Source organism: Corvus hawaiiensis, chromosome 1 (assembly GCF_020740725.1).
Source record: "Corvus hawaiiensis isolate bCorHaw1 chromosome 1, bCorHaw1.pri.cur, whole genome shotgun sequence".
NCBI classification, from domain to species: Eukaryota; Metazoa; Chordata; class Aves; order Passeriformes; family Corvidae; genus Corvus; species Corvus hawaiiensis.
The window spans coordinates 54328190-54352623 of record NC_063213.1 but is presented as its reverse complement, the minus strand read 5'-3'; the positions used below and the strand labels follow the sequence as shown (position 1 = coordinate 54352623).

Genomic DNA, 24434 nt, shown 5'->3' with positions numbered 1-24434 from the left:
TTTCACAGAAGTCTCCTGCCTGTTCTTACTCCAACTGGGCAGATGTTCAGGTTAAAGCAGTAACAATTTTGGCTGCTATGAAGAAGGTACATCTCCACTAGCTTTGTTTTTGCGACCCCATGCCATATTACACTGATAGTGGAATAAGATGTCCTCTTCACTCAGAGACATAATGGCACATGACAGCTTTCTTTGTGACACAAAGAATTTACAGGCAAAATAGGCTCTGCCTGGCATGACACTCCTCTTGGTATTTGCCACTTCGAGAACCACAGACTTCCAAATAGCTGAAGGCTGTTCCTTCTGCTGGTGCCAGTCCTGTGGCTGTGTAATCACACTGATTTCCAAAACAGTTTCCAAAACACCTTAACCCTCTTTTCTTTTTTTCTGCTGAGCTGAAAAACGTCAGGGGAAGGAATACATGTCACCCCTTTCTTCTGCACTGAACATCTCTGACTTTGCTTCTGATCAAATGTGAATGCACAAAATTGGCTACAAACTGGAAAAGGAATTCAACATAATCCTGGTTCACTTATCCAGAAAGCAGTAGACAAAAATCAGCAAGGCTTTGTCTTGGTAGATGGCAAGACTGCGCTCTTGGCTCAGTTGCAACAACTGAATTAAGTTTTAAACAGATGATTGCTGATATATGTTTATCAACAAAATTTGCAATTAGGGCTCTTCTGCCTTATCAGTAGCCTGTATTTTAGACTCAATGCTAAACCCTAGAGCTACAAAACATTGTTTAGCTCAGACAAAGTGCATGCAGATGCTATTCTGTGTTACTCAAAATTAAAGTAGGTAAAAGAAACTGTAGCTTCAGCTCCTTTGTTATACAGTAAATTACTCTTTTGACATGCTATTAGCACTAAGCCTACCACAAATATACATACACACACATATCATACACCTAATTAAGGTGAAACAAAGTAATCAGGGAGCACAAGACTGAGCTGTCGTTACAACAAAAATAAGTTTTGTTATGACAGTAACTGAGGAGACAAGAGACACTATGCAAGATACAAGAGCTAAAAAGGAAAAGCAAAGTCACTGAAAAAAATACATTAATATCACCTTTCACAGGCGTCTTGTCATCATTCACATTCAGGCTGTGTGGTTTCTGTGCTGGCTGTGGTATTGACGGTGGGCTCACACTGCTGGCTGCCCATCCTAAAATTCAGGAATACAGCAGCATTAGCATGAGGAGTGACTTTATTAACTCCAGCACCCCAGAGTCTGGCAGCATCAGACAGCAGAGCAGAGTATTAGGTTTATGGCCATTCATATCTGTCCTTGTACACACGAAGTCAGCAGTCAGACTGCAGAGGAGCAACATCCTTCACAAGAGAGTATCTACACATCACTTTCATCATCTCCAGATTCAGGCAACTATACTCTTTTCAAACCTTTAACCTGGCTAAAAAGGATTTTTGTTTCTCATATTGAATCACCGTTAATACTCATTCACAGAAAGGCCAGTTCAGTAATCAAGTCAAACACAGCTGTAGGGAGAAGAATCACTAACATTTGGGTGGAAATACCACACATAACAAACATTTTTTTCCACCTTTCTTTACTTCTGAAGTTCCAAAGACTTCCATGTCATCCACTGTTCAAGACAAAACCTTATTTAGAGACCTTAGATTTTTTAGTAAATTTTGAAGTAATTCTGAAAAAAAGATAATTTATTGCAAAACACTGAAGAATTAAATTCAAGATTAATTACTTCGAGTTAACTTAAAACTACATTTTAGTGGAGTATTTCTTTTTGTTCTTTATTTGAAAGGATCTTCTCAGCAAGAAGAGAGCAACCATGCAGGAAAAAAAGAAACAATTTTTACATGCATATTCTATATCCACACAAGAGTAATGATAATAATGAGGCCAGATAACAGGCTGGTAAAGTGAACTAGGGGTAGTATACTGCAGAAACATATTAGGAAAAGACCAAAACAATTTCTGTCCCTGACTTAAGGTATTTAAATTCATATCCTTTATTACATTTAGAGGACTGGAGATAGTATTTCTAATTTAATTAATATCTCCTTTAAGTTTGGCCTGGTCAATTATCCATCTAATTTGGCAGTATCACAAACAGGATGCTCATCTATGCACCCAGTTACCATTTCCTTATTCAGTCTCTTTTTTCTAGAAGTTCATGCTTTCCTATCCTTTTTTACTCTTTTTGTCCTTCCTCCCCTTACTTTCCGCACTTTTGGGAGCCCTGTCAGATACTGGCACCAAGCATCCTGACAGGTAATGCAACAACCACATCAGTCACATCAACCCTTCCTCTCTCAGCAGATTATTCTCATCACTTTCTGATCTTACCTTGCCTATAAAATGTCTAAAGCCCAAGCTGTGTCATAAAAAGAGGCAAGGAGAGTTTTTCTGTAAAATACATGAATTAGGAAGGAAATTTAAAGCCACAAACATCCTCTGTATCTCTAAGGAAACTAACCAAGAAGTTCTTCAAAATCTGGATGCAGACTGCTCACATGTATTTGTTCTAGATGAAGGTGGTAAAGGCTTGTGAGCCAGCCTGTGCCCTCTGAAAGTGAGGTTTTAGAATTTAATCTTCCAAGTGAGCAAATCTGAATGATAAATAATGGAAAGCATGGTATTACCTCTTCAGAATGACACACTTTTCCAGGCATTTTCTCTGCTTGTGTCACAAGTGAGAATGGCAGAGGACATTACACACAGCTACAGTAGACTGCAATGCTTTTGTGTGCTTGGAGATGCATTGTGAGAAAGTGTTTGATAAGGCAATGAATGACAACAGGTAAAGTCAGCTGCTTAAACAAGTAGAGCCAAATCCTAATCTGATAGAAATGAATGGGAGCTCTGCCAGAAACTTTCTGTGCAAGTCCCAGTGACTTCAGTGAGATCAGGAATTGGCTCCCTGAGACATCATTGATGTTCCTTTACACTGGTGTGCTCAGCAGGTCAGAGAGCAAAACACTTCAGACCAGTGAACTCCTTTGTCATCCTTTTGAGTCCCTGGACTAAGGCCTGGGAGGCAGCACATCTGTGAGAGATGCTGTGGCCTGGCTGTCTGTCTAATGAAATGCAGGTAGCTCAAGAGCCACTTAGAAAAACAGAAAGAACGTAACAATAGCAACAAAAAAATCCAACCAACTACATTGCAGAAAATATGGGATGTTTTCATAATGAAATTACTGATCTATGAAGGTACTGGGAAAGACTGACACAGAATTTTTATTAAATACTTTCATTATGTTTTCATTATGAATTACGTTTTTAGTGAGCTACAGAGAACAACTTTGCCTTTCAAAACCAAACCGCAGCCTATCAGTTTGAAAGCAGTTGTTGGCCCTACGCCTGTTTTGGTTTGCCTGTTCACAGGATGGCTTTGTTACATGAGCAGACAAAAAGGTTATTGCCAAGACAGCAATAAAGGAAACCAAACAGCTTGCTGTTCAGCAAGCATCTTCACAAACATTGCAAAAATTAAATTTAGAAATGGAAATGGTGAGCTGTGCATTTTCTTACCAACTAGAATATATGCACATGTAGGGAGATAAAGAGGAGCCCTTAATGGTATAAATGAGTAAGTAAATGAGGCCCATAAACATCATGAAAAGAGAAAGCCAATGCTCCCTCTGAAAATGTAGAAAGGCAACTGAACTACAGAGCTGTATCTGGAGGAGAATCTAAAAGATATGTTGGGAGCATGCTTTGTTTCTATGATATGTATACACACACACACACATTTGTATGTATTTTAAACCAGCACCTGGTAGCCCCATAGCAATTCAGAGTCCCATTGTACTGGATCCTGCCTATAAATACAGCCAGAGAAAACTCTGAGCTGGGAATTCCTGACCCTAACAGTTTATAACCTGCATAGCATTGTGCCTGTTTTACAGATTAAGATCTGAGGCAGAGAGAAAACAAAGCCCCAAAGATTTATGAGCATGCTTAACATAAAATAAGTAAGTAATCCCACTGAAGTTAATAGAAAAGTTAATGTGCTTAAAGTTAAGCATGTGAGTTTTAAAAATATTTATGGTCTTAAGGCCAAATTCACACAGGAAGTATGCAACATTGAGGCTACAGTGTAGCACCTCACACTGAATAATTATTAAGCAGTCCTACCAGTTAGGGGGGAAAAAAAGTGTAGGAGATATGCCACAAGTCCTCAGCAAAAATATAATTCATATATTCTAATATTTCCAACTTGAATGTCTAGATATGCTTATACTCCAGTTAGTATTTTTAAAAAAAAGTCTCTCTTCTCATATTCAATGATAAAGTCAGATTATGAAAGAAAAGCTGTTAAGTGAAATCAAATGTAGTTTAAGGTTAAAGCTGAGTTTTCACAAGACATAAAATGGACCAAATTTAATCTTCTGTTAAAAAACAAGAAACAAAAAACTTAGAAAGATTATTTTCAGATACAATCACTCAGCTGATTAGCCCTGACTTTTTGAATACTAGTACATCAATTACCACAATCTTCTACCAAAACCTTGGAAACCCATTTGAAAACATCCACATATTTTTCCCTTTCAGTATGGATTTATTATTTTTTTTACTTAAAAAGATTTTGGGATACCATGTTGACTGGAATGGATTTTCCATTTCTAGTGTTCCTTGAATGCAACATACCTGAATTCTGATTCTGAAGTCTCTAACACTGCACCCAATGCCAATGCAAATGAGAGCTAACAGCCACCTTAGAAAGGGTACCCAACCCCGCTTGCTGTTTATACCTAAAAAATATTTTTCCTTCAAAAATATATTTACATTTAAAAATTTAAATTACACTGAAATGTAAAATATATTTAACAGTACATAAAGCTGTGGGAAAAAAATCAATCTCATAATATTTCTGTTGCTATTTTTAGTAATTTGCTTAAAAATCACGTACATTATAAAAATACATCTAAACCTGTGCATCATTGCAAATGTCATTCCCCCATTTTTCATCTACGTGCTGAAGCCAATGAACCCAGATACCTTGCTCTAGGGGTGCTGGTAGTAACTGTATTAATTATAAAGTAAATCAAATTTTCTTATTCCTGCCAAAATGTCACAGGTCATTTTACATCATGTATGACTCTTCCAGTTGCATGGTTTCCAAGAAATAGTCTCCAGGACAGAATCAGTCTGCTACTCTTTTCTGTATTGCTCTTCCCCAAATGGGATTTAAACGACTTGGGACAGAGCCTAAAAAGGCAAAGTCCCCTCAAGCTTGCAAAGCCCTACGAAAAATCCAGCCAGACTGTGAGGAGGACAAAGGTAGGTGCTGCTGGCTGTTTATCACCAGCCTGCTTTCCTCCCTCCCTCCCTTCCTTCCTCAAGGCCAAAGCAGCAGCAGGAAAGTTCTGCCCTAGTTCCCCCCTTTTTTTTCCCCCAGCATTAGCTTGGAAAAGCCAAGAGATTTAACTGCACAGAAGAAAGAGGAGAGAAAGAGCTGCATTAGTAACCAGACTGCAAGAGAAACCCACCTATGGTTGCTAGGATGAGACAACTCATTCTACCTGACCCATATCCCTGCATGTAATGGTATAGGATGCTTGGAGGGGGGAAAAAAAAAAAAAGAAAGCAACTGATTTTCACTACAATGTTTAAAAATAGTATCCCCAGACAAAATACAGAACTTATTTTTGGTTCCTTAGCCCCTTAACAGAGACAGCAGTTATGATTAAATCAGTAAAACCCACTCAAACATATTTTCTGTTTCAGGAAAAAAAATTATCTCAAAGGTCCACAGAACATTTAAAGAAGCTCAATGAAAACATTCAAGACAGTAATCTTGACTTTAGGTTTTGGGTACTTCATTCTCAAACACTGAATGAGAAGGGCTGGAAAAACAAATTAAGTTACTCACATGTTTTTTCTCCAGGCCATACTCTGCTTTAATTTCAGGGCTTCTGCAGCCATGGCATAATATAAACTTTCACCACACTTCTACATTCCAGAAAACCATACTCTAAACCCTAACCCCAACATACTGACAGAACAAGATGAGCCCTCACCATGTAAGGATGACTGCAAGTCATTCATGTTTTGGTCTAGCAGCTGTGAGGGCAAATAGCCTGATGGTGCTGGTACTGCAGATGATGAAGTGTTCTCCCCATCTCTAGCAGAAGAGTTCATGGTGAGATCAGCAGCCTGTCCAAAAACAGCTGTCCACTCTTTGCTGAATTCCCCCTCATCCAGGGAGGAAGCGTTGAGGATCTCATTCAGTAATACCATGTCATCCTTATCACCAGGTTCTGGCTCCAAGGATCTCACAGACTTTTCCTTTGAAGCTGTCTCAGAACAAGAGAGTGAAGATAAATAATTTTTTTTTTACAGAAAGTAAAGAAGGAACATTTTAAAAATAGCCAATCTAGGTTTTGTATTTTAAGTGAGATGGAATATTTTAGCATGAATATTTATTTTCTCTTTTAGACTCAATTCTCTTGGACATCTAGGTTTATGCCTTATGGAACAAATAATTCCTTGATTATCTTAGATAACCTCACTGCTGTTAAGACTCACTTCTCATTAAAAATAAAACTACAAGTATGCTTAAAAATCTATTAAACACACTGAAATAATTACACAGTCTAATATTTAGATCATTGGAAAAGACTACTTTTATGTTGCTTCTTGAAACATTATATGAAACTCTCAAAAAAATCAGATTGGTATAAACTGAAAAAAAGTAAGACTTGGGGATTATTCTAGAATCTTGTGAGAATTTAAGATCACCCTTATGGCCTTCTGATCAATGCTTGAATTATTGGGGTATTTCCCCATGACAAAAGGTTAGTCTATCACACAGACTTAGACTTCTACACTGATTGGTTCTGTAGTATTTTTTTTCTTCTCATAAGCTGCTGAGAAATAATTGGGGCTCACTTTCCCTCTGACTCCCTGTGCTAGTTTTTCCAGCAGCAGAACTGCAGTTGAAGAAGCTCTTAGATCACTTGAACCATTACTCCTTAAAAACATTTTTTTCCTATTTTAGAATTGTTAAATAGTTATATAAAATACATGAAACTGGAAACCAGGATCCTAATCCCTTTCCAAAATATTTTGAGAGTTAAAGAACTATCAAGGACCCCCAAGTGTTATTTTACTTGGAAACATTTGGAGCTCCACTGTGGAAGTCTGCAGATCACAAAAATGGTGGTTAACAAGGCTGATAATGTTACATTACTGAAATCCAGATCAGTTTATCTTGACTATGATTGTTTCAAACTTGTGGTAAGGCACAGAAGCAACTTCAGTTTTCCAAAGTTTGGGTAGATCAGCCGAACTCTCCAATTTGCATTCAACTTACAAAGATGCTTTTAACCCTTTTGGGGTGGGACAAAAGATTGAGAGTAGCAAAGTGGTTGCAACAGGCCATTTTACTGAAATTCAACAGCCTCCTCAGCAGTTTCCTGGTAATAGCTGTAATAATTTATAATGAAATGGTTGAAGTTGAGTCAGACGAAGAAAAAAAGCACAAAACTGTGTTTTAAAATAGGCTCATGCGTCAGCACACACACCTACGTACTAAGAAACAAATAAACCAACAAACAATAAAATTATTTTATTCATTACTGAAGTCAGCTGTGAGATTCAGCTCCTTTCTAACTCACATTTTGATATACCTCTGTACTCCCTGACAGGGCCTAAAAATTAGAAATAGAAACATTAGAAACACGTCAATTCTCCTGATGTTCCCACTAGACTATAACTAAAATACCACAGAAAACAATTTGTTCTTACGAATTTTCAGGCTGTTCTCCCATCTTCAGATAAAGAGCAAAGATTACTAACATTGTCCAAGTACCTCCAACTCCCCCACGTTACCCAGCAGGTAAGACAGAGGGTTAGTCCACCCTCCCTGCTATTTCAAAGGCCCTTCAGAACTCTATGGGGCATCACCATCTCCAAGCTGTTTTCAGGAAGCCCCTTCATGAACTTGCAGGGGGAGATGCAAAGGGAGCAGCATTTGTAGCAGACCTGCTACGACACAGCACCAACACCACACGTAACCACAAGTGCCCCGAATGGAAAAAATGCAGCAGCACAGCTCAGAGCAAAGCTCTGCTTTTTCTGAGGAATCACTGCAGGAGCCCCATCTTGACTTCAGGAGCAAGTACAAGATAAAGCTTTATGTGTGAAGAGCAGTCAGGTCTTGCTGCAGGGTGTATGACCACCAGAAATCTGAGGAGTGACACATTTTGTGGCTCAGCAATCTTCCTGACCTTCCTGTGGGCACTGTGCACCCATGGCAGGGCAGGATAGTGTTCAGGCTCAGGCTGCTCTGAGTAAGCAGCAGCAGCAGCAGCAGCAGCAGCAAGTTTTACTCTTGTTTGCAATAAAGGTTATCTAGAAAACAATCTTGCTTACCGAGATATTACTCTTGTGGTATCTCTGCTAGATTACTAGAATGATATGGACTTTCTCACTTTACCTGTAAATCTTCTATTACTTCTTTTCCTGTTTCTGTTTTCACTGCCCATTTTCAGTCAAAATCCTTTTTTCTGTCTGCACATGCTGCCCCAACCTTATAAATGCCCATGAAAAAAGTCCAAACCTTCCAATAAAACACTGAAAGAACAATGTGACTATATTCTTTTTGTAATTGTTTGAACAAGCCTCTAGCAATGCTCATAATTCCTTTGTAAACATACCTCATTTTGCTGCTATTAAAAAAAAAGGGGAAGAGAAACTAAAAATATTTACAACAGTACATGATCAGCAACACATGATAAAGACTTCCTTCTGAAACACACATGAAAGTGTACCTCTCACTATACTGCTTCACTTAAAATAACACAATATTCATTAGCCTAAAGCTAGCTAGTGTGCAAAATTAGGTCAAATGGCTGATATTTTAATAGTGCCATAGCCATCCTTAGCTGATGCAGGCATCCCCCAGCAGTTTTTGTATCAATTTAACTGTTTAGGTAAAGTAAAAAAAAGTGTTCTGAGTGACACAGCTAAGGTTGTATGAGCAAACATTGTAAGTATTATCTGTATCTCCACTAGGAAGGCCTAACAAGGAATGGAACTGAGTAAGAAGAAAACCAGAAGAAAAAAAATGCCACTATCAGACATGCACCGACCTTTTCTATTAACCACAGAAAAGAAGTCATTGTTACCTTATCTATCCACAGATTAGGGCTGCTTCTGCAGACAGCTGAGAATCTTCCCTGATGCCTGCCCTCATGGCTGACTCCCCCCATGGATAATATCCCCCCAGTGCAAGATACTACCCGTGGCAAATACAAAGTCAAGGTGTTTGCAAATGTCCTTGAAGGCAGTGTTTTAAATAACCCAAATGCTCTTGGTCTGACTGACTAAACCACACAAAGGCATTTTTTTCTTTGCTTCATTTGCTTTTTAAGTTGCCACAGTTGTTTTTGTTGTTGAAGGGTTTTTTTACTCATTCTTCTGAGATATACGAGTGAAAATCAATTGAAAAATTATACACAACACTCTGACTTCTTATGAAAACTTATAAAACTTCAACCCAATATTTCACATGTTATCTGGTAAAAAAGCACATCCCCTTGAGCTGCCATGGATCTCACAGAAGTATAAGGACAGTGGATTTAATTAACTCTCTGTCTGAAAGAAGTCACCAGTTCTTACATGGTTTTAAGAAGACTAGATCATTTGTTTCTGATATGTACATTTCAAACACAAAATCTTGTGGTTACTAGTGTATTGCCAAGGGTTGTAGCACAACAACTAAAGAACCAAAATGAAAAATCTGTGATATGTTATAGGAGGGGTAAGGTTTACAGTGGAACCTACTTCAGTTGGGCAAACAGGATATAGCACAGTCTACCTGATCTTGAATTACCTGGTATAAACATTTTATCCCCATTAAGGTTTACTTCGTATTGTAACATCAAGAATAGTGCTTCTGCTGAGTCTCCTTTAGCACTATTTAAATACTACAGCTGAATAATTTCATTCAACCTTTCAGATTGTGAAAGAAATTAAAATCTAAGATTAAAAGTATACTTGGAGATTATGATTGCAAAGCAAATTAAACATGAAACAGACATGCACAATCACATCATACCATTTTCTTCAGGCTGCAGGTCTAATAACTCATCTATAGCACCTAAAAAAAAAAAAGAACAAATAAAGAAAAACTAAAAGCAACAAAGGAAGATCTGCGGTACACTGACAATCACTATGTACACATGTAAAGATAGTTTTCTTAAGTGTCTTCACCTGAGTTCTGCTCGTGGTTACAATGTCCTTGTAACGTGGAGATGACATCCTTGCCATCATCAGCTGTAATCGAGATCCATAAACACGTCAAATTGCACTTGGCAGGAGACCATGCTTAAGAAACAATGTCATTCTAAGATCAACATGCAATGGTTTTGGGATTCATGTTTTAAATGAGTCATGTTTAAAATGAGCCTGGTCACAATGAATGAAAGATCCAAGGTACAAGCATTTCAAAGTGAGGCAAATTTCTGAATAACAACCTTAGGGAGATCTTCCTTTGAGTCCCTGTCTGCTACACTACCCTCTCCAGGCTGAGTGCACCCAACTGAGGCAACTGCAACAATCAGACAGGTCTCTCCTGTCCTCCAGAAGCAGAGAAATTTCTTTTAGAAGCTTGTACCTAGGCCAGGAGAGTGCACAAAAGTGCCAAGACCGTGTCGCTCTCTAAACTGCCTTCCTTACAATGTGTTCTTCCTCATGAACCAACTCTGGGAACAGGGAGAAGGAGTCTTCACCTGAGCCAGGCAATAAGTAACAGCACCTCCTCCACAGGGAAATAAATGGACTAAGACCAATAGGGAGTAAAATGTAGAGCTGAGAGTTATAGGCTATTAGGTGACAAAACACCACTTAAATTCTCAACAAGCTTCTTAGACATGGAGTCAAAACAATCATCTAGATTCTGTTTATCAATGAAGAGAAAGATACCCCCGTCAGGTGATTAATCCCATTAAAGACATGTAGCAAAACAAGAGGGATGAGTTACTGCTGAATATGCCTTTCTCTCCCTTATTAACTGTTAAGGCAATCTAGCTCCTAGACAACTAAGTCTGTAGATCTAAAGGCAAAGGAAGGGCTTGGCCACAGTACTGCCAGAACTGGAAGGCCCATCTGCTGGAAGCCTCACACAAGAGGCTGGAAAGGTGAAATAGAATTCTCTATTGGGAAGTAAAAATTGAACCCCAAACTCTTTCAAGAGACTTGCCAATCTCTTCCAAGGGAAACTTCAAGGTGTGTTCAGAACTAAATGAAACAGAACAGTTTGCTGCTGTTCATATCATATTCTCTTCATAAGGCTTTGCTAGGACAGAAATGTGCTCCCAGCACTGCAATCAGCAGGTCATTTAAGAGCCCATAAGCACATCTGATTGCACTCTATGTAGATATAGACAGGAGAGGGATAAACACACATGAACAAATACACATGATGCTTTCATAAAAACACAATGCACAAAGCTAAAGGGGAAAACCCCAAGCCTAAATTGTCTGGCAGAGGGGAAAAGAAAATCAGAAAAAGAAGTTCATGACAGGTGGGATATGGATGGCCACAATTCTGTAATGAAAAGGATACAACTGTTGCTCAAAGCCTGCCTCAGCTGAGTGGTAAACATGACGAAGCCAATCTTAAAGGGATCTGTAGTATAGTAAGTGAAAATGCAGAGCAAATGATAAAAAAATTGAAGTTATGAAGCAGAAGTAGTTGGTGAGGAAAACTAAGAAGCAACACAGCTCCCTCACTAGAAGCACTGTATCTGTACGACTTTAGAGCATATGGGGTAGTTTAAGAAAAAAAATCTTAGCAATGGCACAGACCTGCTAGTGTATGAAGATGGAAAAATTTAGAAGACCAGTTAGAAGTTTTTCAAAACACTTCAGTTCCTTTTAGGGGTGATGGAGAAAGAGACAGAACAAGGTATTTATATTATGGTGAAATATTTTACAGTCTGTAAGTAACTGAGATTCTAGAAAACATCTGCTAAGAAAAAGTAAGTCAGAGTTTGTATCCATGAATATTAAAATATCTTATCAAAGATATAGCTGATTTAACTAACTGCAAAAGGGGTGAAACTTTGAAACACTGGAAGAGTCCTAATATTGTGTCTTTATTACAAAAAACCACCCAAACAACAACCATAATTAAACAGGGTGACTCAAGTAACCGCGAGTTACTACAGGCTAGTAGATCAGCGTAACTCCCAGTTAAAACATTACCCCAATGCCATTCAGTATGGGATTCAGCAAAAGAACGTGAGCATAATAAATGCTCCTATAATAATTTACTGTTGCTTTTATGGAAAGCAGACCTAGTTGAAAAAAAACCAGCTAATTTAATTCTTCAATATAACTAAGAGCTTTTTTCAGTAAAGATATTTGTTTAGAAACAACTTGACTTGCACTGCACAGCCTTCCAGCTAAAAAGTTAGCACTGCGTTAACATCTATAATGAACATATTGAATGGATTAGGAATGTGAAAACTAACAGATGTCAAAAACACATTGTTAGGAGAAATAATTGCAAAGTAGAAGTGTTTCTAGTTTAGATCTGCAAGGCTTACTGTTTTATCCATTGCTAGTCAATGGCTTTAGCAGTCATCTGGAAGTAAACACAAAATCACTCTTGAAAAAAATGTGCCAACAACTAACAGACTATTAGAGCTGGTCAGTCAGTCCAGTCATTCCGTTTCTGTAGCCAGAACTGGGAGAATTTAATACCACCAAGTCATAAGTTATATCTCTAGGAATACAAGGCATGCTGTAGAAAGGACAAATGAATCCTGGAAAGCCGTGACTAAAAGGAACTGAGTCTTGGTAAATAATGCATTCAGATATGAGCTTCGAACTTGATGTTGCAGCAAAATGGGATGTCCTTCTTGGATACAGAAACAGGAATGTGATTTTACCTTCTAGAAACATGACAGATGAGAACAACATCAGAAATGTCTTGTCCAGTTATGTATTTCATATTTGAAAAGGGATGTTGTACAGTGGAATGGAAACAAGAACTTGAAAAGTAAAGAATAGATGATGACTTCAAGACATCAATACAATTAACCCATTGAAATAAAGATTTCAGAGTAGTCTTGACTTTCATGTAGTACCTTTTAAGTATCTTAATGAAGGATAAAATATATTAAAATTATTCTCCATTAATTTAGTAGAAAAAGTTAGATCGTCTTGAAGAATTCCACAGATGAAGATTCCACTTTTTCCAGCACTTCACCACCCTCACTGCAAGCACTTGTTTCTTAGTGTGTACTCAGAATTTCCCTTTCTGTCACTTGTGTCCATTCCCCGCTTTCTTTCACAGCGCACGTCCATTCGGAGCCCAGCTGTATCACTGGGTAGTAACAACCCATAAGGCCATTGGCAGCAGCTGAGTATGATCTTGCCTCGCTTTTGGGCAGAAGTTCCACTGAATTCATCAAGTTTTTCACAGAGAACAGTTTAACCACTGGAATAAATCTAGTGAGCAAAGTGGCACACTTTCCTTGTCTCACCTACTACCCTGCAGGTCCCTTTCTTGAAGGGTACTTGCCCCGTGTAAGAACTAGGTTTTGTAACACAAGCTATTTGACCTATCTGAGAATGACTGAATGAAATGCAGTGGGATGAAATATGTAAGAGATTGGTTTTAACAGGTTCTCCTGGCCTTAGGTTTCATGCATTTGTAGAGATTTGCTGGGTGAAGCTTATACAGGAAATAAACCAAACCAAACAAAAAAATCCAAGTGTTACAGCACTTATGGAGTTATGATAACATGAAATAAAATACCTGAATAGTTTGATTCCTTGGTATGGCTCTCCTCATCTAATGAAATCAACCTTAATTTGAAAGAGTAAGAAAAAAAAAGGAAAAATAATTCTAAGGCGCTAAAATAACAATACATTTTCCTCTTTTTGGTCAAATCATTACAGATTCATATCAGTAACAAATAAACAGATGGACTCCTGCATTTGCTGGTCTGTTTGTTACCTTTTATTGTTTCATTAGCAGAAGTCTGTTGAAAATGAAAATTAGATTGAACTAGCAGAACCTACCAGCTTCCATTTTTAGTCTGACTCCACCTCTGATGAAAAGGGTCATGTATTCTGCTTTTCCTTTTGAAAGACATTTGGTCTTTCATAACTATCACGAAGGAGCTACAACTGTTCCCCAGCCCCCTCCCCGCTTCTCCCCCAAAATGACAACCAACTGCTTTGCGCTTCTCTTTTTAACAGCAACTAATTAAAAATCAACAGTCAGGAGAGTTTTGCCCCTTGTCAGCAGATTTCTAAAGTAACAGATCAGCAGCATTGATGAAAAAAGCTCTCAACGGGAGAAAAAAAAGGTGTGGTTTACATGCAATTCTTATACAAAGGTGATCTCTCCAATGAAGAATACATCCTTTCTAACTGCTATGACTTTGTGTAAAGCCTGTCAAGGAGCAGGGAATGAAGCAGCCACAAGGCTGTGGTGGTGAAAAGGGCTGTGTGGGCACATTCCTCCTATCCTCTAGTGACAGGACAGAAAGAGACACCTCCCTTGCTCTTGGGGGTAGGCCTGTGGTAGAGGAAAATTACATTCAGGCCAAATTCTAAAATAATGAATGTTTACTGTGAATGAAGAGCTCATAAGGATTTAACAAGCTTTGTTTTGTGTAATTCTTCTCGAATCTTAGATGTTTGTTTATGGTTTTAGACAGCAAAAGGGTGACATATTTTTTCCCTCAGTTTTATGCCAGACAAGGACAAAGATAATCCATAAATAAACACAAGTACAATCATGACATGGCATCTGATGCATTTCCTGGTAGGTGCCAATGCACACATCTTGCATAAATCACACATTCATTCTAGAACTTTATATTCAACACTGAGGAAAAGAGCTATTTATTAAACTATTACTGTCACATGAGATGCAACAGATGGAGGTAAGTGCTGTGAAGACAACCACCTGCCAAATGGTACTTGGTCAAGTCCTTTCTAATGTCAACAGCACCAAATCTGACCAATTTATAAAGTGCTATTGGTCAGTGGTTCTGAATCTAAACCAGAAAAAGGACAGAAAACCTGAACTCTTTAAAAATTCATTATTATAAATAGCCAAGCAAAATCCACTAATCAGTCAAGCTGTTCTCTGCTTTTTGACAACTGATCCTTTGCTGGGTGCTTCATTTAAGCAGGGATAGTCAAAACAACAGGTGGCAGCAGGATTATATCAACATTGCATCTCCTGGCAACCGAATCCTGATGGTCAGGTAGGGGAGGGATCACATCTCTTTCTCCTGTTCTCCTCTCCCCACAGCAGTCCATTCATAAGTCTCTCTAAGCTCAGAGCTACAGGTAATTCAAAACTTGACAGCATCAGCTCATTTAGATGTACCTTATACTAAGTACCTCCTGCTTCATTGGATTACTAACCGATGTATACATTACAAAAACTAATCGCTGCCTGGAGCAATCAGTAATCTATATCCTATTCCCAGGTGAAAGGAGATGCTGCTGAAAGGAGAAATACAATGCTCATATATCTTTCTCCCCTGTATAGCTGTTTACCATTTCTTTTAATAAAGAAAAAATGAACAAAAGCTGAAAAAAATTAAAAAGAGGACTAAGAAAGATGAAAATCACATAAGGGCCTTTTTAAAGCTCTTAATGTCACCATCAAGTTTATTAGTCTTCATGTACACATTACAACATTTCAGGAATTTTTCTGTTGACGTAACCAGTAGAATTAGACTAGCTGTGTCTGTATCTCTACTTATGTTTGGTGACTTGAGCAACCAGAAAGCAGATTATAGACAAAAATAGTTATTATTTTGATATATAGGACATGTGACTTACTGACTCTGCTGATCTTCCACTGAATTGGTGCTCTCACTCTGCAGGTCCTCCTTTTCTGCTTTTTCTGTTAGTTTATTCATAGGATCTTGCAAGCTCTAGATCATAACCATAATATAAATGTAAAGAAGAAAAAAAATTAGAATCAGGGAAGCTAAAGTGTGTCATTTAAGACCAAACCTCATTCTAGAGCCAACAGAAATCAAGCAAGAACGGTTTTGCACTATATCGAAATTGTATCTGACTCAAACAAGCAGAATTAAAAGTGTTAGAAGATACTCATTCAAATTGAGTCTATGAACACACTTTATATAAGAAGGTGACACTTGGCAACTTCTATACTCATGTTCTGTTTCTAATATTTCTAAATGAATATTTCTAAGTAAATATTTCCAGTATTTCTAAGTAAATCTATCTATACCATGTGCAAAGCAGGCACAGGTGGTGTATTTCTTTGCTGTTTTGGGGGTTTGCTTATTTTTTTCCTCCCTCTTTTCCTTTTTTGTTTTAAGATGAGAAAAGATAATTCTTTACATCTGTTTGTTCACCATATACTGCTTCTTTCCTTATTTATTCTCTTTTTCTCCCTCCACAACTATTCACACAAACTTGGCAACTGCAGTGGTAGTGGGAAGATACTGCTTGTATCCTGAATCTGAAAACAAGGGTTAAAATCTTGGATGATGGTTTGACAAAGGCCAGGTGTGGTATTATGAAACCCTACTGTCCCTTTGCAATCTGAAAGGCTGTGCTACAAGATAATGACGTGCAGTTTCATGGTCAGCATTTTTATAACCAAAATTTGGAGATGGGAAGAAGCCAACACAAGCATTATAGACTGACTCTTTGAAGTGATAAATATACTATTGGTTGTCATTGTTATGCATCAATTAGGAATTCTGTCTGAAAAATGAAATAAAGGAACACAGTAATTAAGTAATAGCAGATATTAGCCATGTAAGTATTTCTATTTCTGTCAAATGGTTTTGCTGTGAAGGTGAAAAAAATTTCTTCTTTCTAAAGTCCAACGTGGTTTCTGAAAAATAAAACCATGTTACATGAGAAGTCTTGACCATTTGTAATTAAATTTATTAATATTGCTCTCATAGTCATAGTAGTGCATCTCACCCCAGCTTCTCTTCATGCTCCCACAAAAAGATAAGGGTAAAAGAGAGAAGTCACTTTTTGCACCACATCTAAAAACCACAAAAATGTAGTGGCTTTGCATCTGGAATGTGAACAAAACATTAACGTGTTTCATGAGAAAAGTAAAACAAAAAACCACGGCCTAATCAATTGAATAAAAGTTAAGAGTGCCCAGCTCATCTGTCACAAGAAAAGCATTCCCAGACATGTTGCAGGTCTTGTTTGCACTGCTTGTTAACCAGGACAGAGGAGTCCCCAGAAGGAGCATTCCAGTTTCTGCTTGGTTCAGTACTTGTCTGTATGAGGAATCTACACTTCAGTATTTTAGAAACTAAACTTACAGATCTGTCATGTACTGCAGTTGCTTTTTTCTCCCCCTCTCACTAAGTTAATTCTACCTAGAACTGCTGATTAATTTGTCATAAGCACCCTCAGCACTACAGATGTGGTCAAAAGATGAAGGTCACAAAAGCAGCAATAATAAAGGCCCTAAAGAAATTAACCTTATTCTGTGGTTGCCACTTTTTTTTTGACACTGCAACAGTGTTAACCAGAACCCCATGTAAGTATACTTCTTGGATGCTGAATAACAACACCAGCCAGCTCAGCTAGGTAACCTATGAATGAACGTCACCCTGCTTTGGTACTGGGTATTCATTAGACTGAACTTCTCATGCTATTAAAATTAATGGAAATTACTTCATTGACTCTAAGAAGACCTGGACTACAGTTCAAGAACATACAAATATCCGCTACACTTGCACAGAAGTGCAGTGTAGAGAAAGAAAGCAGCTTTGCATTATAGGGACTGTGCTGCTTTGGGCACTTGAACCACCATGGACATCTTCACAACAGGACACACAGTCCACTGAATCAGGAGGTGATGGTGAAACATTTTATGGTGCTCTGCTTGCTACCAAGTATAGCACCTCAGAGCCTGCTCCAAAAGGGTTGTAAAGGATTTGGAAAAAAACCAGAACTACTTTAACCACTGCCTAATTATACAAGTTAAAGAAAATTATTAGAAGTAAAATCTTCTGCATATTCACCAAAAATATACAGGTAAATAAGCATCCTTCTTTAAGGACCTATATTTTATGAAGTTTCCTTCATCAATGTTTCAGGAAATCCATATTTAAAGGACTGTGATCAAACCACGGAAACAGCATATAGAAATGGAGTTCACAAGTACCTTGGGAAGGAAGCAGCATGATAATAATGGCAGTTACTATTTCCTGTATTAGAAAAATAAACATAGCTCTGAAATACAGCTTCGGTTTTAATGGGATTATGATAAAATTTGTTAAAAATAAGCAGCTTTATTTTGAGGCAATAATTCCATGCAACAATTTTATTCAGATAATATTCCCTCAAAATCAGATAGCAAATAATGAAATTATTTTCCTCACCCCTGCCTCCCTCTACTCCGCATCCTGAGGTACACTACAAACTGAGGTATCTTTTCAAAAAGATTTTTAAAAGCTAGACAATGTGCATGAAATGAAACAGAATGTTAAAAAGCCAGTGTCAACTGTTTTCTAAACATGAACCCACAGCAATGTGATCACTACTCTCAGCAGGCATAGAAATGAAACCATGATGTTCTCTTAATTGTTTCAGGTTATATTAGAAAAAAAGGGAAGAAGCCCCATCATTTAGAAAGTGTAGTGAATTAACAGAGTTACAACAACCCAGACTGAGATCAGAGCAAGCACATCTCAGTTGCATGCACCCCTGCCTTGGCTGCTCAGAGCACACAGATGTGTAACTTCACAGCACTCTTCTGGCTGCTCACGGGGACTAGCACAGATTTTGTTGTGAGCTACACCAGGTATGTGGCTTAAAGTATGATCCTTGCATATTTAGAAACCTATCTTCCTAGCTTCTTAAATCTTTTACTACAAAAATCAGAATAAGACCATACACACTACCAGAGCAAGTTCAGAGTCATTCATTCTGCCTGATGTGTCCATCTCTAACACCAGAAGTCACCAGCGATATTTCACCTGCTCCCAGTACTCAGAGTAAGTATCCAAGCCAAGGGATTCCTCCACTGTAGATTTAACTCTGGTTCCAGCTCAGGCTCCATTTCTGACTGCTACTCACTCACTAAATTCCTTCACCTGCATCTAGGCTGCTTTCAAGTCAAGCCAAGATCATCTGGACTGCACATAAAACCTGCCCTCTGCAGTTAAATCATCAGTGTTCACATTGCACTCAGCTCACCCATAGCTCCTCCCAAGTGCCTTGGCCACCTAATGCACTTCTTGACTGAGAAAGAATCAAAGCAACACAGCTAAGGGCAGTTTCAGGAGCCAGGCATACATCCCAAGATGTCACAACATTTATGATGAAGTGCAACATCACTGAGGAGACAAAAACTTGAATGTTTCATTTGGGGGGAGAGCTGAAGAGAAAAAGCAGGTTGTCTCAGAATTTCCTCCCAGACATTCATCAAGAAAAGAAATACCACACCTCCTCAAAACCCTTAGAGATAAAAAATCATAGGCAATCTTGTCTATGAGTAAAGTCATGGTGCGACAAACAGAAACAAGAGAGGATACCAAACTACAGCAGAGGTCAGCAGAAGGCAACAGTGTTGTAGCATCTGTTTGGACAGAGTACTCCAAAGGAGTACTCCATGTAAGGAGCTCAGGCAGCAGTATTCCACTTCACAAAGTAAATAAAAAAAACAGTACTCCACTTTACAGAAATAAATAGATGCATTGAGATTTATGCCTTTTGACTCCCTTACCAAGCCTATTATTATTTCTAGGCTAATATGAACTCCTCAGGAAGTTTGGTATCCTAGCATTTAAATGTAAAAAATGCAACTAATTATTCTTTAAGTAACTAAGGCAAATAAATGGTAACAGAAACTAGAAAGAGGTATTATTCATGAAAAGTAGCCCCTGAAATAAACTTGAATTCATTTGGTATATGTTTATTTCAAGACAATGAAACCTTAAAGGCTTTACCAAAACAGCAGCTCATCATATGTAATATTAAAGTGATAGATGCAGTAACTTTTTACATCACTACACATAGAGTTGTTAGCACATTAATAATCATCTTTCATCAAGCATAAAACTCAGAGTTAGGAAATACAGCTGCAATAGCACAATTATACTGCTCTCTGCATATACCCTGAAGCAAAGAAAACAAATGTGCTGCTTTTCATTAAGGGAGTTTGGCAACCATCTCTAAAGACAGTGTTTTCTTTCCAGAAACAATCCCAAGAGGCGTTTCAGAGTCTCTTTCCTGAGGTAAACCTGGTACATGAATATATATTTATACTACAAACTACAACTAGCAATTTTCTAGTACATAGCACCTCTTAATTTTTCAGTAAGAAATTCTACATCTAAGTCAAATATTAACTTGTAATAATTTCTTGTTTTAAAGCAAAACAGTAGCCCTACATTCACGTATGCTTAGTTTAATTCAGTTTAATTTGTATGAGCAAGATTTTGTCTTTTATGGAATCATAAAAGACAAAAATTATTTACAAGCATCAAATTCAAAATTTTAATTTAAGAAAGACCCCTTTTATGGTGTAAGGCAGGGAAAAATAGTGTAAGAAAAATAACTTCCAATTAAATGTAGGAATGGGCACATTGAAATATTTTATGTGTATTTTAAGCCATTATGTATTCTGATTGTATATTTTAATGCATAAAGTCAACAACAGACATGGCATCTTCATTAGGTACAGTTTTCAACCGAAAGTTTCTCCATCAGAAACTACACTACCTTAGATCAGCTACAGCTGATTAAAAAAAATACCACATAATCTCAATGTAAAATTAGTTTCCAGCTCCTTTTTAATATATAGCCACTCTGGCATGAACATATGACATGAATGGTAGGGATCAGTTCCCTAACCATAATCATCTATTTTTATTCCACACCCAGGTTTAGCAGAGGTGAGCTGGGACTCACCACACCCTTCAGAAGTGACAAGCAGAGCTCACTTAGCCTAGTAATGCATCTGAAGTAGCAGCAGATATCTATTCTCTTAGGCAACACAATCTCACCCGATGCAATCACCGAATTTTGATTTAATCATCTTAGTAAACATTTAATGTTCAGAAACTAATAGCTGGGGGACAAGAGATCATGGAGAAAACTTTGGTATAGAAAGTAACTCTAGAGACTGAAAGAAAAAAACCCTGATACTAAAAGCCAGTAACACAGTCTTATTCCCAAGCAGCTGTTTTCTGAAAGCACAGAATTACATGAAATCCTACAGTTTTAAACTATCTCCTGATTGGCATCATTTATCAGTATACATATCAGTGCAAAACCAGGAAATCACATCTTTTCAGTGTAGGAGATGAGCAATATAATTGGTTAAGATTCTCATAACAAAGTTAGGATGCATCCTAAACAATCCTACAATATTCATAACCATTTTTACATTTACTTTTTGCTTCAAGGGAGTACTTGTTACAAGTGTGGGTTCAATATAGATGGTATTTCTTTATCATAGATTCCCAATCTAATTGCAAATTTAAATCATAGTGAAATGTTTCACACAAGGAAGTTCAAGAAGTACAAAGCATCCCCAAATATCTCTCATCCTCCATCACAAGGGTACACCAAAACAGGTGCATTTTCTCTCCAAGTTTCTCTCCAAGGTGTCCAAATGTTACTATGTGTCTTGAAACATCCTATGTGTTGTTCAAATTTTTAGATACAAAAGAGCATGAAGAATACCTACCTAGCAACAATACAGGCTACCTACACAAATTAGACTGAAATTGTTTTGGATCAAAGCAAAGACAAAAACATCCTCAGAAACCTTTTAACATCAGGAAGGTAAGCGAAGAGCCCACAAGCATGGTGCCCAGGCTCCTGAGCAGAACTCTGGCCAAGCTAAGCCCAGGGAGGGGGAAAGTAAAGGAGACACTTTCTTCCCTGGTTTGGAGTTTAACTGGTGAGTCTGAAGACAATTACTAGCAATATCAAGATAGCTATGCCCAACTGTCTCCTGCTGAAATCTGACTGTAAACTCTGACTAAAACCCATCTTCCGTGATGCAGACTATGAAAGAAAGAGGCTTACAGTTATGTTAACTTCATAGCAAATGAGGATTTCTCCTGCAAGACAGGATTCTTCAGAGGCTGGGTAAGATGAAACAGTTTATAAACCTCCTCAGTCACGAAAAGATTGAGCCTGAAATTTGTTTGGTCTGCTGTGATGTTTCAAGCTGCAGAAGTAACAGTCTCCACAAGCTCTTTATGCACAGTTTAGAAACTGCTCTGTCCCATCCCACATTCTAGAAAACATCTTTAAATATGGCATAGTAATGTACAGACAAGTTTGGTAGTCTGGGGTGAATTACACCTTATACCTTCAGGTGCTTCTTTTCCAGGAGCTCAGGGGGAGCCACAGGCTCTAAGGCAAATGCAGCCCAACTTCCATTTGACAAATGCACAAAGATTTCATGGATTGAGGCTGTGACTTGAAATCATTGTCAAACTGGGTTGTCTCTCCAAGCAAAGAGTGGCTTTGCGCATGCTGTTCAGTCCTCACTCTCCTACCCGTGGCAACCCTTCTATCAGACCTCTGTCACACACACTATTTTTCTCCCATGCAAATAGTAGCCAATCAAGTAGTTACTGCACTGCCCAAAATAACTACAGGACAAAAAGGCCTATGAGGATAATTGGTAGGTTCATGAAATTTTTCACTGTTCTCCCATTCCTCTACTGGGTCTCAAATTGCAACACATAGGGCAGCTTCATATGCAAGGAAAACATGACCAGGAAAACACACAAAGCTTAGTGATTATTTTTAGATACTTGGCAAAACTCTGAACTCAGGCTTCAGTCAGATATTGCACATATACCATACTGAAAGTTTACAAAGGATCAGCAAATACCACTAGACTACAAAACAGTATTTCCCAGTAAAGGGTCAAAAAGTGAGTACAGATGGGGGAGCCCTGAGCATTCACTTACTCATATTCAGTCCAAAAAAGGTGTTCTTAAAGAGTGTGAAAAACAAATGCAAAGGCAACATAGTTAGTATTAATTCACTCCTGAGATTTTGGAGAGCAACATAAATCCCTAATTCTACTAGATGAATAATCCAACACAATCCCACAGCCTTTAATAATGTCTTCCTTTGAAATATTCCTTAGTCACTGCACTAGACATACAATTTTTGATCCTACTAGTTAGACGGACATTAAACAGAAAACTTAAAAGTGTCAGAAAATATATGGGAAGAATATCAACATGTGCTTTCTACATCCTTGTATGATCTCTTACCAGTTATCACTGGGCAAACATATATATCTATATATTTCTTACCTTTAACATAGTGAATTCATATGGCTGATAACCTTTGAAACTTTCATGGATGGCTGCCATTGTGTGTGAAGTTTTTTCCCAAAAATGAAGCAGTGTTGTCTGTAAGGCAGGGTAAAATTTCAGCGCCAATGTTAAAACAAATCTGTTTTCAGTGCAAATTTCACATCTTCCCTCCAATGCTAGTTACATATTCTTACAGTTGACTATTGCCATGGTAACCTCTTAAAAAACCACATTAGCAGGAAAACATTCTTTCAGAGGTCAACATTTTCCTTGGATACCTGATATGTTGTTAACACATGAGAAAGGAGGTTGCATCTGCTCGCTCCCAAAAGATCCACTTTTTGACAGACATCAGTCTTCAGTTTGTCAAAGTTGAGTTTTGCATGTCGCACTTGTGCTTGAACCTTCAAACAAAGGGACAATTGTTTATGTAGTGTTTTTTTCCTCCATTTTTAATGAAAGAGCAAACTAATACAACATCTAGGAAAATCGGACAACTGAACAGACTCAATTGCAATTTATATTTTCATCAATCACACTGAAATTAAGATAAAACAGGCTGATAAATGGTACTCTTCCTATCGTCTCTGTTACTGCTTTTTGTGATATATTCAGTAAAGAATTTTTGTTTTCTAACCCCTGTTTGTACGATGGATATTAGTATAAAATATATACTGAAAACAATTGGAAAACATACTTATATTGGTATCTCTTTCAAGAATGACAAATTCAAAGGCCAACCAACAAATTTGTAGCTAAAAGTTTACTACATAATATACAGGTGCACAGTCAGAGACATTTCCATGTACCTATAGTAAGAGACAAATCATGCTGACAAACTTTAAAGTCTTATCTGCAATGATATAGCACTTCAATATCTTTGATCTGCTACAAAAATTTCACTCATTAAAGTTTTCCTTCTAAAATGGGAGCGCCTTTCCTGTTTATTGCTATCGGAAAAATATCAAGTCCCTTTTTCCTACCAATTAACAATTTCAGTTTCAAAAAGTTTTTGTTTTTCAAACTATTTTTCTACCACCTGTTAAGTACATAAAAATGTACCTTAAGTACATGTATAACACCCTGTTCCACAAACTGTATATGCTTGACAACAACATTGACATGATTTTGTATCATGGTAGAAGGTTGATGTGG

General features: G+C 37.7%; 1 protein-coding gene across 4 annotated transcripts in view; it reads right to left on the bottom strand.

Annotated features, from left to right (window-relative positions):
- Positions 1 to 24434, bottom strand: part of ICA1 (islet cell autoantigen 1) — a 69031-nt gene that overhangs the window by 1592 nt on the left and 43005 nt on the right. Inside the window, exons 8-16 of one of the 4 annotated variants that reach the window (XM_048304801.1) lie at positions 23558 to 23683; positions 23277 to 23375; positions 15814 to 15908; positions 13763 to 13812; positions 10207 to 10269; positions 10052 to 10093; positions 7608 to 7640; positions 6009 to 6284; positions 1075 to 1170 (exon numbers count right to left, since the gene is read on the bottom strand). In XM_048304801.1, coding sequence (XP_048160758.1) covers positions 1075 to 1170; positions 6009 to 6284; positions 7608 to 7640; positions 10052 to 10093; positions 10207 to 10269; positions 13763 to 13812; positions 15814 to 15908; positions 23277 to 23375; positions 23558 to 23683 — 880 coding nt within the window. The remainder of the gene's footprint in view (positions 1 to 1074; positions 1171 to 6008; positions 6285 to 7607; positions 7641 to 10051; positions 10094 to 10206; positions 10270 to 13762; positions 13813 to 15813; positions 15909 to 23276; positions 23376 to 23557; positions 23684 to 24434) is intronic. The other 3 variants (XM_048304809.1, XM_048304818.1, XM_048304826.1) reach the window with 3 other exon arrangements.